Here is a 16,774-nt window from a genome sequence, read left to right as displayed (position 1 = left end):
CTGGTTTTATCTCCTTAACCTCAAATTCGTCAGGCTTGACTGGGCTCGGCGCCTTTTGATCTGGCTTGACTGGACTGGGCTCTTTCTCTTCTGGTTTGATCTCCTTAACCTCAAGTTCGTCAGGTTTGACTGGGCTTGGCGCCTTTTCATCTGGCTCGTGACTGGACTAGGCTCTATCTCTTCTAGTTTGATCTCCTTAACCTCAAGTTCATCAGGCTTGACTGGGCTCGGCGCCTTTTGATCTGACTTGACTGGACTAGGCTCTTTCTCTTCTAGTTTGATCTCCTTAACCTCAAGTTCGTCAGGCTTGACTGGGCTCGGCGCTTTCTCATCAGGCTTAACTGGAGTGGACTCTTTCTCTTCTGGTTTGACTGGGCTCGGTACCTTTCCATCGGGCTTGACTGGGCTAGGCACCTTTTCGTCAGGCTTGACTGGACTGGGCTCTTTCTCTTCTAGTTTGATCTCCTTAACCTCAAGTTCGTCAGGCTTGACTGGGCTCGGCGCCTTTTCATCTGGCTTTACTGGACTGGGCTCTTTCTCTTCGGGTTTGATCTCCTTAACCTCAAGTTCGTCAGGCGTGACTGGGCTTGGCGCCTTTTCATCTGGCTTCACTGGACTGTGCTCTTTCTCTTCGGGTTCGATCTCCTTAACCTCAAGTTTATCAGTCTTGACTGGGCTCGGCGCTTTCTCATCAGGCTTGACTGGAGTGGCCTCTTTCTCTTCTAGTTTGATCTCCTTAACCTCAAGTTCGTCAGGTATGACTGGGCTCGGTACCTTCTCATCAGGTTTAATTGGGCTAGGTGCTTTTTCATCAGGCTTGACTGGACTGGGCTCTTTTTCTTCTAGTTTGATCTCTTTAACCTCAAGCTCGTCAAGTTTGACTGAGCTAGGAGCCTTCTCATCAGGCTTCATTGGGCTAGGCACCTTTTCATCAGGCTTGACTGGGCTCGTCACCTTTTCATCTGGCTTGACTGAACTGGGCGCTTGTTCTTCTGGTTTGATCTCCTTAACCTCAAGTTCGTCAGGCTTGACTGGGCTCGGCGCCTTTTGATCTGGCTTGACTGGACTGGGCTCTTTCTCTTCTGGTTTGATCTCCTTAACCTCAAGTTCGTCAGGTTTGACTGGGCTTGGCTCCTTTTCATCTGGCTTGACTGGACTAGGCTCTTTCTCTTCTAGTTTGATCTCCTTAACCTCAAGTTCGTCAGGCTTGACTGGGCTTGGCGCTTTCTCATCAGGCTTAACTGGAGTGGACTCTTTCTCTTCTGGTTTGACTGGGCTCGGTACCTTTCCTTCGGGCTTTACTGGGCTAGGCACCTTTTCGTCAGGCTTGACTGGACTGGGCTCTTTCTCTTCTAGTTCGATCTCCTTAACCTCAAATTCGTCAGGCTTGACTGGGCTCGGCGCCTTTTCATCTGGCTTCACTGGACTGGGCTCTTTCTCTTCGGGTTTGATCTCCTTAACTTTAAGTTCGTCAGGCTTGACTGGGCTCGGCGCTTTCTCATCAGGCTTGACTGGAGTAGCCTCTTTCTCTTCTAGTTTGATCTCCTTAACCTCAAGTTCGTCAGGCTTGACTGGGCTCGGCGCTTTCTCATCAGGCTTGACTGGAGTGGGCTCTTTCTCTTCTGGTTTGACTAGGCTCGGTACCTTCTCATCAGGTTTAATTGGGCTAGGTGCCTTTTCATCAGGCTTGACTGGACTGGGCTCTTTTTCTTCTAGTTTGATCTCTTTAACCTCAAGCTCGTCAAGTTTGACTGAGCTAGGAGCCTTCTCATCAGGCTTCATTGGGCTAGGCACCTTTTCATCAGGCTTGACTGGGCTCGTCACCTTTTCATCTGGCTTGACTGAACTGGGCGCTTGTTCTTCTGGTTTGATCTCCTTAACCTCAAGTTCGTCAGGCTTGACTGGGCTTGGTGCCTTTTCATCTGGCTTGACTGGACTGGGCTCTTTTTCTTCTGGTTTGATCTCCTTAACCTCAAGTTCGTCAGGCTTGACTGGGCTTGGTGCCTTTTCATCTGGCTTAACTGGACTGGGCTCTTTTTCTCCTGGTTTGACTGGACTAGGCTCTTTGTCTTCTGGTTTGATCTCCTTAACTTTGAGTTCGTCTGGCTTGGATAGGCTAGGCGCCTTCTCATCTGGCTTGACTGGAGTGGGCTCTTTCTCCTTTGGTTTGGTTTCTTTTAAATCAATTCCGTCAGGTTTGACTAGACTAGGAGCCTTTTCAACAGGCTTAATTGGGCTAGGCACCTTCTCGTCGGGCTTGATTGGAGTGGGCTCTTTTTCTGGTTTTGTTTCTTTTAAATCAATTTCGTCGGGTTTGACTAGACTAGGAGCCTTCTCATCGGGCTTAATTGGGCTAAGCACCTTTTCATCAGGCTTGTCTGGGCTCGGCGCCTTTTCATCTGACTTGACTGGACTGGGCTCTTGTTCTTCTGGTTTGATCTCCTTAACCTCAAGTTCGTCAGGCTTGACTGGGCTCGGCGACTTTTCGTCTGACTTGACTGGACTGGGTTCTTTCTCTTCTAGTTTGATCTCCTTAAGATCAACTTCCTCAGGCTTGACTGGACTCGGCGCCTTTTCATCTGACTTGACTGGACTGGGCTCTTTCTCTTCTGGTTTGACTGGACTGGGCTCTTTTTCTTCTGATTTGAACTCTTTAACCTCAAGCTCTTCAAGTTTGACTGGGCTAGGAGCCTTCTTATCAGGCTTGGCCAGGGTAGGCTCTTTCTCATCGGGCTTCACTGGACTAGGCTCTTTGTCTTCTGGTTTGATCTCCTTAACCTCTAGTTCGTCAGGCTTGACTGGGCTTGGCGCCTTTTGATCTGGCTTGACTGGACTGGGCTCTTTTTCTTCTGATTTGAACTCCTTAACCTCAAGCTCTTCAAGTTTGACTGGGCTAGGAGCCTTCTTATCAGGCTTGGCCAGGGTAGGCTCTTTCTCATCGGGTTTCACTGGACTAGGCTCTTTGTCTTCTGGTTTGATCTCCTTAACCTCTAGTTCGTCAGGCTTGACTGGGCTCGGCGCTTTCTCATCAGGCTTAACTGGAGTGGGCTCTTTCTCCTCTGGTTTGACTGGGCTCGGCGCTTTCTCATCAGGCTTGACTGGAGTGGGCTCTTTCTCTTCTGGTTTGAATGGGCTCGGTATCTTTTCATCGGGCTTTACTGGGCTAGACACCTTTTCGCCAGGCTTTACTGGACTGGGCTCTTTCTCTTCTGGTTTGATCTCCTTAACTTCAACTTCGTCAGGCTTGACTGGGCTAGGCGCCTTTTTATCTGGCTTGACTAAACTGGGCTCTTTCTCTTCTAGTTTGATCTCTTTAACCGCAAATTCATCCGGTTCGACTGGGCTAGGCGATTTCTCATCAGGCATGGCCGTAGTAGGCGCCTTCTCATCGGGCTTGACTGGACTGGGCTCTTTCTCTTCTGGTTTCATCTCCTTAACCTCAAGTTTGTCAGGCTTGACTGGGCTAGGAGCCTTCTCATCAGGCTTGACTGGACTGGGCCCTCTTTCATCTGGTTTGATTTTCTTTACTTCAATTTCGTCAGGTTTGTCTAACCTAGGGGTCTTCTCATCAGGCTTGACTAGGCTTGAAAACTTTTCATCAGGTTGAATAAGACTGGGAAGTATTTTTTCAGACAAGACTCGTTCCATTTCAAGAAACTGAGACACTGCGTCTTTTTCTCTAACCACTTTCTCCGTAACCAGTCTTATATCGTCGTCTTTAGGTTTGTCTGGACTAAGAGGCTTGTCCTCGCTTAGCTCTTTCTTTTCTGGTTTAATATCCCTATCTTCATATCCATCCAATTTTATTAGATGAGTAATTTTCTCCCCTGATGTAACTTCCTGGAAAACAGAACGTAAAGAGTGTGATTAATATTTTACTATTCATTGAAGTTTGAAGCTTCAATTAACCGTATGCGATTATAAACACGTCATTATGTTGTTAGATTAGAGTGTAATTTATTGCTAAGAGCCTGTTGTTCTTACAACAGAGAATAAACATATGTAATTTTGTTAGTCGAAGACGGAAGGCTTTATAGAATAAGAAGTAAATTTTATGTGTGGTTAATCTATTTAAATAAAAATCAGTTGCTAAATGTATGAAGGAGTTTTACTGAGAATGGCTCGACCGGCTTCACTGATTCCTTTTTTGTTGTGTTCTTAATTATTAGGTTATACAAATCTTTTATATCAAGGAATAATTTTGAAAATTAGAGGTAAAAGACAGGAATCGTTGGTAATTTAGGTGATGTTTCAGTATGATTTTTTTTTTCGTACAATCACCTAAGCGACTAAATTAAAAAAAAATGTAAAAGTTTAGTTACCACCAGTTTAAATTATAACATAATTTTCGACCTGATAAGTGACAACGTCGTCGAGAGCTTAACAATGAAAGATAGTTTACATAAAATACGGTCAGTGGCAAGACACCGTCTGCCGGGCCCACTAGTTGCTTAATAAATTCCATATTGGTATGTTTGTATATTTTTATGTATTTACTCTAATTATTACGAGGATTGTAGGCTAAATTCCGTGTTTCCTTCTTTCAAGATATATTGCAATTTTCCTATTACAATATGTCTTGGTTTTGGATTTATTATTATTTAATTTTCGCGTGCGCTTATTTAGTCTTCGGTATGTCAACGGGTCACTTCCACGGGGATAGTGAGCGGGCGACCGGGTGAGAAGTAGATCGTCGATGCTAACACAAGTAATTCCATATTTAAATTCATATGTGAGCTTTTTGTTAACAACTTACATCATTTAAATAAGTATAATAAAACATTTAAACGTTGTATTACTTGTCCGTAAGCTTTTTTAAAATTAAATAAAATATTGGTCTTCTATTTCGTAAATTATTGTCTATTTTTATTTATAGTAAATTTAAAATTATATCCGGACATGCGAGTAAAATTAAAAAAAAAAAAATGTCATAAAATTCAAATTCAAACAACATAATAGAGATTTCGTTAGTCTTGTTCAAAACGTCACGGCAGAATACGACAGTTCCTTTACTTTCTTTTTTGATTTTGACTTGAGCTGCATAAAAGAGGATACCACAGCGAGAGATATTTTACAAATAAATTGCTCGGGTATGAAAGTTTTGCCCTATGTCTTGAAGTTGATCCATATTGCTAAACGAATCCCTCCTAGCCGGCTTTCGGCCACGGCGGCCAATCTCAACGGAGATCAGCCAGGTACGCAGGAGATATTATAGTGCACAAGTGTTTACGCAATACAGAGGAACACTCTCTGTTCCTACACTCTCATAGTTTGGTGAGACGGCAATCCGACATGACCGAAGAGGGATCATACGCAGGACCAACGGCTATACGTATTTTCCGAGGCACGGGTATCACACCGCCAATTTTTTGACTCCGAGCTGCGACGGAATAATTTTTAAGATGGAAAAACCAGTCACAATTATTTTGGCCTGACCCGGGATTTGAACCTAGGACCTCAGCGCGATAGCCGGACTTGTACCGTGTAAAATTACAACAACGCCACCGAGGCAGTCAATCACTAAACATTGTTGTTATAAAGCACTTTATCAAATTTATGCTTCTTATTGTTGCAGTCATTTGCTTGATATTCGACTCATAATAGACCAGAATCGCTTATAATCAATAATTTATTATTGCTCTTGTTAGTTACATGAACATATTGCAGCCACCTCCATTAAACTTTAAATGGCAAAATTGTGTATGTGTGACTTTACAATGTGTCAGAGGATCCGGTTTGACGTAGTGAAAAAGTTGACACTAGATTATAATAAAAAAAGTATTTAAAGAATACTTACATCGATTTTAACAGGGGTTGGTTCTTTCTCATCTGTTTCGATTACTTTAACTTCAAGCTCATCAGGCTTGATTGGGCTAAGCACCTTCTCGTCTGGCTTGACTGGACTGGGCTGTTTTTCTTCTGGTTGAATCTCCTTAACCTCAAGTTCATCAGGCTTAGCTGGGCTAGAAGCCGTCTCATCTGGCTTGGCCGGAGTAGGCGCCTTCTCATCTGGCTTGACTGGACTCGGCTCTTTCTCTTCTAGTTTGATATCTTTAACCTCAAGTTCTACAGGCTTAGCTGGGCTAGGCGCCTTCACATCTGGCTTGACTGGACTGGGCTCTTTCTCCTCTGGTTTAATCTTCTTAATCTCATCCTCGTCAAGTTTGACTGGGCTAGGAGCCTTCTGATCTGGCTTAGCCGGGGTAGGCGCCTTCTCATCTGGCTTGACTAGACTGGGCTCTTTCTCTTCTGGTTTGATGTCCTTAATCTCAAGTTCGTCAGGCTTAGCTGGGCTAGGAGCCTTCTCGTCTGGCTTGACTGGACTGGGCTCTTTCTCTTCTGGTTTGATCTCTTTAATCTCAAGTTCGTCAAGCTTAGCTGGGCTAGGCGCCTTCTCATCTGGCTTGACTGGACTGGGCTCTTTCTCTACTGGTTTGATCTCCTTAACCTCAACCTTGTCAAGTTTGACTGAGCTAGGCGCCTTCTCATCTGGCTTAGCCGGGGTAGGCGCCTTCTCATCTGGCTTGACTAGACTGGGCTCTTTCTCTTCTGGTTTGATGTCCTTAATCTCAAGTTCGTCAGGCTTAGCTGGGCTAGGAGCCTTCTCATCTGGCTTGATTGGACTGGGCTCTTTCTCTTCTGGTTTGATCTCTTTAACCTCAACCTCGTCAAGTTTGACTGGGCTAGGCGTCTTTTCTTCTGGCTTGACTGGACTGGGCTCTTTCTCTACTGGTTTAATCTCCTTAACCTCAACCTCGTCAAGTTTGACTGGGCTAGGCGCCTTCTCATCTGGCTTGGCCGAGGTAGGCGCCTTCTCGTCTGGCTTGACTGGACTGGGCTCTTTCTCTTCTGGTTTGATCTCTTTAATCTCAAGTTCGTCAAGCTTAGCTGGGCTAGGCGCCTTCTCTTCTGGCTTGACTGGACTGGGCTCTTTCTCTACTGGTTTGATCTCCTTAACCTCAACCTTGTCAAGTTTGACTGGGCTAGGCGCCTTCTCATCTGGCTTGACTGGACTGGGCTCTTTCTCTTCTGGTTTGATCTTCTTAATCTCATCCTCGTCAAGTTTGACTGGGCTAGAAGCCTTCTCATCTGGCTTGGCCGAGGTAGGCGCCTTCTCATCTGGCTTGACTAGACTGGGCTCTTTCTCTTCTGGTTTGATGTCCTTAATCTCAACCTCATCAAGTTTGACTGGGCTAGGCATTTTCTCATCGGGCTTGACTGGACTGGGCTCTTTCTCTTCTGGTTTGATTTTCTTAAACTCATCCTCGTCAAGTTTGACTGGGCTAGGAGCCTTCTCATCTGGCTTGACTGGACTGGGCTCTTTCTCTTCTGGTTTGATGTCCTTAATCTCAAGTTTGTCAGGCTTAGCTGGGCTAGGCGCCTTCTCATCTGGCTTGACCGGACTGGGCTCTTTCTCTTCTGGTTTGATCTTCTTAATCTCCTCCTCGTCAAGTTTGACTGGGCTAGGAGCCTTCTCATCTGGCTTGGCCGAGGTAGGCGCCTTCTCATCTGGCTTGACTAGACTGGGCTCTTTCCCTTCTGGTTTGATGTCCTTAATCTCAACCTTATCAAGTTTGACTGGGCTAGGCGTTTTCGCATCAGGCTTGACTGGACTGGGCTCTTTCTCTTCTGGTTTGATATCCTTAATCTCAAGCTCGTCAAGTTTGACTGGGCTAGGAGCCTTCTCATCTGGCTTGATTGGACTGGGCTCTTTCTCTTCTAGTTTGATCTCTTTAACCTCAAGTTCGTCAGGCTTAGCTGGGCTAGGAGCCTTCTCATCTGGCTTGATTGGACTGGGCTCTTTCTCTTCTGGTTTGATCTCTTTAACCTCAAGTTCGTCAAGCTTAGCTGGGCTAGGCGCCTTCTCTTCTGGCTTGACTGGACTGGGCTCTTTCTCTACTGGTTTGATATCCTTAATCTCAAGCTCGCCAAGTTTGACTGGGCTAGGAGCCTTCTCATCTGGCTTGACTGGACTGGGCTCTTTCTCTTCTGGTTTGATGTCCTTAATCTCAAGTTCGTCAGGCTTAGCTGGGCTAGGAGCCTTCTCATCTGGCTTGATTGGACTGGGCTCTTTCTCTTCTGGTTTGATCTCTTTAACCTCAAGTTCGTCAAGCTTAGCTGGGCTAGGCGCCTTCTCTTCTGGCTTGACTGGACTGGGCTCTTTCTCTACTGGTTTGATCTCCTTAACCTCAAGTTCGTCAAGCTTAGCTGGGCTAGGCGCCTTCTCTTCTGGCTTGACTGGACTGGGCTCTTTCTCTACTGGTTTGATATCCTTAATCTCAAGCTCGCCAAGTTTGACTGGGCTAGGAGCCTTCTCATCTGGCTTGACTGGACTGGGCTCTTTCTCTTCTGGTTTGATGTCCTTAATCTCAAGTTCGTCAGGCTTAGCTGGGCTAGGAGCCTTCTCATCTGGCTTGATTGGACTGGGCTCTTTCTCTTTTGGTTTGATCTCTTTAACCTCAAGTTCGTGAGGCTTAGCTGGGCTAGGAGCCTTCTCATCTGGCTTGATTGGACTGGGCTCTTTCTCTTCTGGTTTGATCTCTTTAATCTCAAGTTCGTCAAGCTTAGCTGGGCTAGGAGCCTTCTCGTCTGGCTTGACTGGACTGGGCTCTTTCTCTTCTGGTTTGATCTCTTTAATCTCAAGTTCGTCAAGCTTAGCTGGGCTAGGCGCCTTCTCTTCTGGCTTGACTGGACTGGGCTCTTTCTCTACTGGTTTGATCTCCTTAACCTCAACCTTGTCAAGTTTGACTGGGCTAGGCGCCTTCTCATCTGGCTTGACTGGACTGGGCTCTTTCTCTTCTGGTTTGATCTTCTTAATCTCATCCTCGTCAAGTTTGACTGGGCTAGAAGCCTTCTCATCTGGCTTGGCCGAGGTAGGCGCCTTCTCATCTGGCTTGACTAGACTGGGCTCTTTCTCTTCTGGTTTGATGTCCTTAATCTCAACCTCATCAAGTTTGACTGGGCTAGGCATTTTCTCATCGGGCTTGACTGGACTGGGCTCTTTCTCTTCTGGTTTGATTTTCTTAAACTCATCCTCGTCAAGTTTGACTGGGCTAGGAGCCTTCTCATCTGGCTTGACTGGACTGGGCTCTTTCTCTTCTGGTTTGATGTCCTTAATCTCAAGTTTGTCAGGCTTAGCTGGGCTAGGCGCCTTCTCATCTGGCTTGACCGGACTGGGCTCTTTCTCTTCTGGTTTGATCTTCTTAATCTCCTCCTCGTCAAGTTTGACTAGGCTAGGAGCCTTCTCATCTGGCTTGGCCGAGGTAGGCGCCTTCTCATCTGGCTTGACTAGACTGGGCTCTTTCCCTTCTGGTTTGATGTCCTTAATCTCAACCTTATCAAGTTTGACTGGGCTAGGCGTTTTCGCATCAGGCTTGACTGGACTGGGCTCTTTCTCTTCTGGTTTGATATCCTTAATCTCAAGCTCGTCAAGTTTGACTGGGCTAGGAGCCTTCTCATCTGGCTTGATTGGACTGGGCTCTTTCTCTTCTAGTTTGATCTCTTTAACCTCAAGTTCGTCAGGCTTAGCTGGGCTAGGAGCCTTCTCATCTGGCTTGATTGGACTGGGCTCTTTCTCTTCTGGTTTGATCTCTTTAACCTCAAGTTCGTCAAGCTTAGCTGGGCTAGGCGCCTTCTCTTCTGGCTTGACTGGACTGGGCTCTTTCTCTACTGGTTTGATATCCTTAATCTCAAGCTCGCCAAGTTTGACTGGGCTAGGAGCCTTCTCATCTGGCTTGACTGGACTGGGCTCTTTCTCTTCTGGTTTGATGTCCTTAATCTCAAGTTTGTCAGGCTTAGCTGGGCTAGGAGCCTTCTCATCTGGCTTGATTGGACTGGGCTCTTTCTCTTCTGGTTTGATCTCTTTACCCTCAAGTTCGTCAAGCTTAGCTGGGCTAGGCGCCTTCTCTTCTGGCTTGACTGGACTGGGCTCTTTCTCTACTGGTTTGATCTCCTTAACCTCAAGTTCGTCAAGCTTAGCTGGGCTAGGCGCCTTCTCTTCTGGCTTGACTGGACTGGGCTCTTTCTCTACTGGTTTGATATCCTTAATCTCAAGCTCGCCAAGTTTGACTGGGCTAGGAGCCTTCTCATCTGGCTTGACTGGACTGGGCTCTTTCTCTTCTGGTTTGATGTCCTTAATCTCAAGTTCGTCAGGCTTAGCTGGGCTAGGAGCCTTCTCATCTGGCTTGATTGGACTGGGCTCTTTCTCTTTGGTTTGATCTCTTTAACCTCAAGTTCGTGAGGCTTAGCTGGGCTAGGAGCCTTCTCATCTGGCTTGATTGGACTGGGCTCTTTCTCTTCTGGTTTGATCTCTTTAACCTCAAGTTCGTCACGCTTAGCTGGGCTAGGAGCCTCCTCATCTGGCTGGGCCGGAGTAGGCGCCTTCTCGTCTGGCTTGACTGGACTGGGCTCTTTCTCTTCTGGTTTGATCTCTTTAATCTCAAGTTCGTCAGGCTTAGCTGGGCTAGGAGCCTTCTCATCTGGCTTGATTGGACTGGGCTCTTTCTCTTCTGGTTTGATCTCTTTAACCTCAAGTTCGTCAGGCTTAGCTGGGCTAGGAGCCTTCTCATCTGGCTTGATTGGACTGGGCTCTTTCTCTTCTGGTTTCATCTCTTTAACCTCAAGTTCGTCAGGCTTAGCTTGGCTAGGAGCCTTCTCATCTGGCTTGATTGGACTGGGCTCTTTCTCTTCTGGTTTGATCTCCTTAACCTCAAGTTCGTCAAGCTTAGCTGGGCTAGGCGCCTTCTCTTCTGGCTTGACTGGACTGGGCTCTTTCTCTACTGGTTTGATATCCTTAATCTCAAGTTCGTCAAGCTTAGCTGGGCTAGGCGCCTTCTCTTCTGGCTTGACTGGACTGGGCTCTTTCTCTACTGGTTTGATCTCCTTAACCTCAACCTCGTCAAGTTTGACTGGGCTAGGCGCCTTCTCATCTGGCTTGACTGGACTGCGCTCTTTCTCTTCTGGTTTGATCTTCTGTATCTCATCCTCGTCAAGTTTGACTGGGCTAGGAGCCTTCTCATCTGGCTTCGCCGAAGTAGGCGCCTTCTCATCTGGCTTGACTAGACTGGGCTCTTTCTCTTCTGGTTTGATGTCCTTAATCTCAACCTCATCAAGTTTGACTAGGCTAGGCGTTCTTTCATCGGGCTTAACTGGACTGGGCTCTTTCTCTTCTGGTTTGATATCCTTCATCTCAATCTCGTCAAGTTTGACTGGGCTAGGAGCCTTCTCATCTGGCTTGACTGGACTGGGCTCTTTCTCTTCTGGTTTGATGTCCTTAATCTCAAGTTCGTCAGGCTTAGCTGGGCTAGGCGCCTTCTCATCTGGCTTGACTGGACTGGGCTCTTTCTCTTCTGGTTTGATCTTCTTAATCTCATCCTCGTCAAGTTTGACTGGGCTAGGAGCTTTCTCATCTGGCTTGGCCGAGGTAGGCGCCTTCTCATCTGGCTTGACTAGACTGGGCTCTTTCTCTTCTGGTTTGATGTCCTTAATCTCAATCTCATCAAGTTTGACTGGGCTAGGCGTTTTCTCATCAGGCTTGACTGGACTGGGCTCTTTCTCTTCGGGTTTGATGTCCTTAATCTCAACCTCATCAAGTTTGACTAGGCTAGGAGTTTTTTCATCGGGCTTGACTGGACTGGGCTCTTTCTCTTCTGGTTTGATATCCTTAATCTCAATCTCGTCAAGTTTGACTGGGCTAGGAGCCTTCTCATCTGGCTTGACTGGACTGGGCTCTTTCTCTTCTGGTTTGATATCCTTTATCTCAAGCTCGTCAAGTTTGACTGGGCTAGGAGCCTTCTCATCTGGCTTGGCCGGAGTAGGCGCCTTCTCGTCTGGCTTGACTGGACTGGGCTCTTTCTCTTCTGGTTTGATCTCTTTAATCTCAAGTTCGTCAGGCTTAGCTGGGCTAGGAGCCTTCTCATCTGGCTTGATTGGACTGGGCTCTTTCTCTTCTGGTTTGATCTCTTTAACCTCAAGTTCGTCAGGCTTAGCTGGGCTAGGAGCCTTCTCATCTGGCTTCATTGGACTGGGCTCTTTCTCTTCTGGTTTGATCTCTTTAACCTCAAGTTCGTCAGGCTTAGCTTGGCTAGGAGCCTTCTCGTCTGGCTTGACTGGACTGGGCTCTTTCTCTTCTGGTTTGATCTCTTTAATTTCAAGTTCGTCAGGCTTAGCTTGGCTAGGAGCCTTCTCTTCTGGCTTGACTGGACTGGGCTCTTTCTCTACTGGTTTGATCTCCTTAACTTCAACCTCGTCAAGTTTGACTGGGCTAGGCGCCTTCTCATCTGGCTTGACTGGACTGGGCTCTTTCTCTTCTGGTTTGATTTTCTTAAACTCATCCTCGTCAAGTTTGACTGGGCTAGGAGCCTTCTCATCTGGCTTGGCCGAAGTAGGCGCCTTCTCATCTGGCTTGACTAGACTGGGCTCTTTCTCTTCTGGTTTGATGTCCTTAATCTCAACCTCATCAAGTTTGACTGGGCTAGGCGTTTTCTCATCGGGCTTGACTGGACTGGGCTCTTTCTCTTCTGGTTTGATATCCTTAATCTCAAGCTCATCAAGTTTGACTGGGCTAGGAGCCTTCTCATCTGGCTTGACTGGACTGGGCTCTTTCTCTTCTGGTTTAATCTTCTTAATCTCATCCTCGTCAAGTTTGACTGGGCTAGGAGCCTTCTCATCTGGCTTGGCCGAGGTAGGCGCCTTCTCATCTGGATTGACTAGACTGGGCTCTTTCTCTTCTGGTTTGATGTCCTTAATCTCAATCTCATCAAGTTTGACTGGGCTAGGCGTTGTCTCATCAGGCTTGACTGGACTGGGCTCTTTCTCTTCTGGTTTGATATCCTTAATCTCAAGCTCGTCAAGTTTGACTGGGCTAGGCGCCTTCTCATCTGGCTTGGCCGGAGTAGGCGCCTTCTCGTCTGGCTTGACTGGACTGGGCTCTTTCTCTTCTGGTTTGATCTCTTTAATCTCAAGTTCGTCAGGCTTAGCTGGGCTAGGAACCTTCTCATCTGGCTTGATTGGACTGGGCTCTTTCTCTTCTGGTTTGATCTCTTTAACCTCAAGTTCGTCAGGCTTAGCTTGGCTAGGCGCCTTCTCATCTGGCTTGACTGGACTGGGCTCTTTCTCTTCTGGTTTGATTTTCTTAAACTCATCCTCGTCAAGTTTGACTGGGCTAGGAGCCTTCTCATCTGGCTTGGCCGAAGTAGGCGCCTTCTCATCTGGCTTGACTAGACTGGGCTCTTTCTCTTCTGGTTTGATGTCCTTAATCTCAACCTCATCAAGTTTGACTGGGCTAGGCGTTTTCTCATCGGGCTTGACTGGACTGGGCTCTTTCTCTTCTGGTTTGATATCCTTAATCTCAAGCTCATCAAGTTTGACTGGGCTAGGAGCCTTCTCATCTGGCTTGACTGGACTGGGCTCTTTCTCTTCTGGTTTGATGTCCTTAATCTCAAGTTCGTCAGGCTTAGCTGGGCTAGGCGCCTTCTCATCTGGCTTGACTGGACTGGGCTCTTTCTCTTCTGGTTTGATCTTCTTAATTTCATCCTCATCATGTTTGACTGGGCTAGGACCCTTCTCATCTGGCTTGGCCGAGGTAGGCGCCTTCTCATCTGGCTTGACTAGACTGGGCTCTTTCTCTTCTGGTTTGATGTCCTTAATCTCAATCTCATCAAGTTTGACTGGGCTAGGCGTTTTCTCATCAGGCTTGACTGGACTGGGCTCTTTCTCTTCTGGTTTAATATCCTTAATCTCAAGCTCGTCAAGTTTGACTGGGCTAGGAGCCTTCTCATCTGGCTTGGCCGGAGTAGGCGCCTTCTCGTCTGGCTTGACTGGACTGGGCTCTTTCTCTTCTGGTTTGATCTCTTTAATCTCAAGTTCGTCAGGCTTAGCTGGGCTAGGAGCCTTCTCATCTGGCTTGATTGGACTGGGCTCTTTCTCTTCTGGTTTGATCTCTTTAATCTCAAGTTCATCAAGCTTAGCTGGGCTAGGCGCCTTCTCTTCTGGCTTGACTGGACTGGGCTCTTTCTCTTCTGGTTTGATGTCTTTAATCTCAACCTCATCAAGTTTGACTGGGCTAGGCGTTTTCTCATCAGGCTTGACTGGACTGGGCTCTTTCTCTTCTGGTTTGATATCCTTAATCTCAAGCTCGTCAAGTTTAACAGGGCTAGGAGCCTTCTCATCTGGCTTGATTGGACTGGGCTCTTTCTCTTCTGGTTTGATGTCCTTAATCTCAAGTTCGTCAGGCTTAGCTGGGCTAGGCGCCTTCTCATCTGGCTTGACTGGACTGGGCTCTTTCTCTTCTGGTTTGATCTTCTTAATCTCATCCTCGTCAAGTTTGACTGGGCTAGGAGCCTTCTCATCTGGCTTGGCCGAGGTAGGCGCCTTCTCATCTGGCTTGACTGGACTGGGCTCTTTCTCTTCTGGTTTGATCTCTTTAATCTCAAGTTCGTCAAGCTTAGCTGGGCTAGGCGCCTCCTCTTCTTGCTTGACTGGACTGGGCTCTTTCTCTACTGATTTGATGTCCTTAACCTCAACCTCGTCGAGTTTGACTGGGCTAGGAGCCTTCTCATCTGGCTTGGCCGAGGTAGGCGCCTTCTCATCTGGCTTGACTGGACTGGGCTCTTTCTCTTCTGGTTTAATCTTCTTAATCTCATCCTCGTCAAGTTTGACTGGGCTAGGAGCCTTCTCATCTGGCTTGGCCGAGGTAGGCGCCTTCTCATCTGGCTTGACTAGACTGGGCTCTTTCTCTTCTGGTTTGATGTCTTTAATCTCAACCTCATCAAGTTTGACTGGGCTAGGCGTTTTCTCATCAGGCTTGACTGGACTGGGCTCTTTCTCTTCTGGTTTGATATCCTTAATCTCAACCTCGTCAAGTTTGACTGGGCTAGGAGCCTTCTCATCTGGCTTGACTGGACTGGGCTCTTTCTCTTCTGGTTTGATCTTCTTAGTCTCAACCTCGTCAAGTTTGACTGGGCTAGGAGCCTTCTCATCTGGCTTGGCCGAGGTAGGCGCCTTCTCATCTGGCTTGACTAGACTAGGCTCTTTCTCTTCTGGTTTGATGTCCTTAATCTCAACCTCATCAAGTTTGACTAGGCTAGGCGTTTTCTCATCAGGCTTGACTGGACTGGGCTCTTTCTCTTCTGGTTTGATCTCCTTAACCTCAAGTTCGTCAAGCTTAGCTGGGCTAGGCGCCTTCTCTTCTGGCTTGACTGGACTGGGCTCTTTCTCTTCTGGTTTGATGTCCTTAATCTCAAGTTCGTCAGGCTTAGCTGGGCTAAGCGCCTCCTCATCTGGCTTGACTGGACTGGGCTCTTTCTCTCCTGGTTTGATGTCCTTAATTTCAAGTTTGTCAGGCTTAGCTGGGCTAGGCGCCTTCTCATCTGGCTTGACTGGACTGGGCTCTTTCTCTTCTGGTTTGATCTTCTTAATCTCAACCTCGTCAAGTTTGACTGGGCTAGGAGCCTTCTCATCTGGCTTGGCCGAGGTAGGCGCCTTCTCATCTGGCTTGACTAGACTGGGCTCTTTCTCTTCTGGTTTGATGTCTTTAATCTCAACCTCATCAAGTTTGACTAGGCTAGGCGTTTTCTCATCAGGCTTGACTGGACTGGGCTCTTTCTCTTCTAGTTTGATATCCTTAATCTCAACCTCGTCAAGTTTGACTGGGCTAGGAGCTTTCTCATCTGGCTTGACTGGACTGGGCTCTTTCTCTTCTGGTTTGATCTTCTTAGTCTCAACCTCGTCAAGTTTGACTGGGCTAGGAGCTTTCTCATCTGGCTTGGCCGAGGTAGGCGCCTTCTCATCTGGCTTGACTAGACTAGGCTCTTTCTCTTCTGGTTTGATGTCCTTAATCTCAACCTCATCAAGTTTGACTAGGCTAGGCGTTTTCTCATCAGGCTTGACTGGACTGGGCTCTTTCTCTTCTGGTTTGATATCCTTTATCTCAAGCTCGTCAAGTTTGACTGGGCTAGGAGCCTTCTCATCTGGCTTGACTGGACTGGGCTCTTTCTCTTCTGGTTTGATGTCCTTAATCTCAAGTTTGTCAGGTTTAGCTGGGCTAAGCGCCTTCTCATCTGGCTTGACTGGACTGGGCTCTTTCTCTTCTGGTTTGATGTCCTTAATTTCAAGTTTGTCAGGCTTAGCTGGGCTAGGCGCCTTCTCATCTGGCTTGACTGGACTGGGCTCTTTCTCTTCTGGTTTGATCTTCTTAATCTCAACCTCGTCAAGTTTGACTGGGCTAGGAGCCTTCTCATCTGCCTTGGCCGGGGTAGGCGCCGTCTCATCTGGCTTGACTGGACTGGGCTCTTTTTCTTCTGGTTTGATGTCCTCAATCTCAACCTCGTCAAGTTTGATTGGGCTAGGCGCCTTCTCATCTGGCTTGACTGGACTGGGCTCTTTCTCTTCTGGTTTGATGTCTTTAACCTCAAGTTCTACAGGTTTAGCTGGGCTAGGCGCCTTCTCATCTAGCTTGACTGGACTGGGCTCTTTCTCTTCTGGTTTAATCTTCTTAATCTCATCCTCGTCAAGTTTGACTGGGCTAGGAGCCTTCTCATCTGGCTTAGCCGGGGTAGACGCCTTCTCGTCTGGCTTGACTGGACTGGGATCTTTCTCTACTGGTTTGATCTCCTTAACCTCAACCTTGTCAAGTTTGACTGAGCTAGGCGCCTTCCCTTGTGGTTTGATCTCTTTAACCTCAAGTTCATCAGGCTTAGCTGGGCTAGGCGCCTTCTCATCTGGCTTGACTGGACTGGGCTCTTTCTCTACTGGTTTGATCTCCTTAACCTCAACC

At 47.3% G+C, this 16,774-nt stretch overlaps 1 protein-coding gene across 1 annotated transcript in view; it reads right to left on the bottom strand.

Annotated features, from left to right (window-relative positions):
- Window positions 1-16,774, bottom strand: part of LOC115444796 (titin) — a 183,001-nt gene that overhangs the window by 23,567 nt on the left and 142,660 nt on the right. Inside the window, 3 exon segments of the mRNA XM_037436418.1 lie at window positions 1-3,840; window positions 5,798-9,061; window positions 13,171-16,623. Of these exon segments, the coding sequence (XP_037292315.1) occupies window positions 1-3,840; window positions 5,798-9,061; window positions 13,171-16,623 (10,557 nt within the window).

This window comes from Manduca sexta, chromosome 8 (genome assembly GCF_014839805.1).
Source record: "Manduca sexta isolate Smith_Timp_Sample1 chromosome 8, JHU_Msex_v1.0, whole genome shotgun sequence".
NCBI classification, from domain to species: Eukaryota; Metazoa; Arthropoda; class Insecta; order Lepidoptera; family Sphingidae; genus Manduca; species Manduca sexta.
Note: the sequence above shows the minus strand (reverse complement) of the source record. Positions and strands in the feature narration are given on the sequence as shown.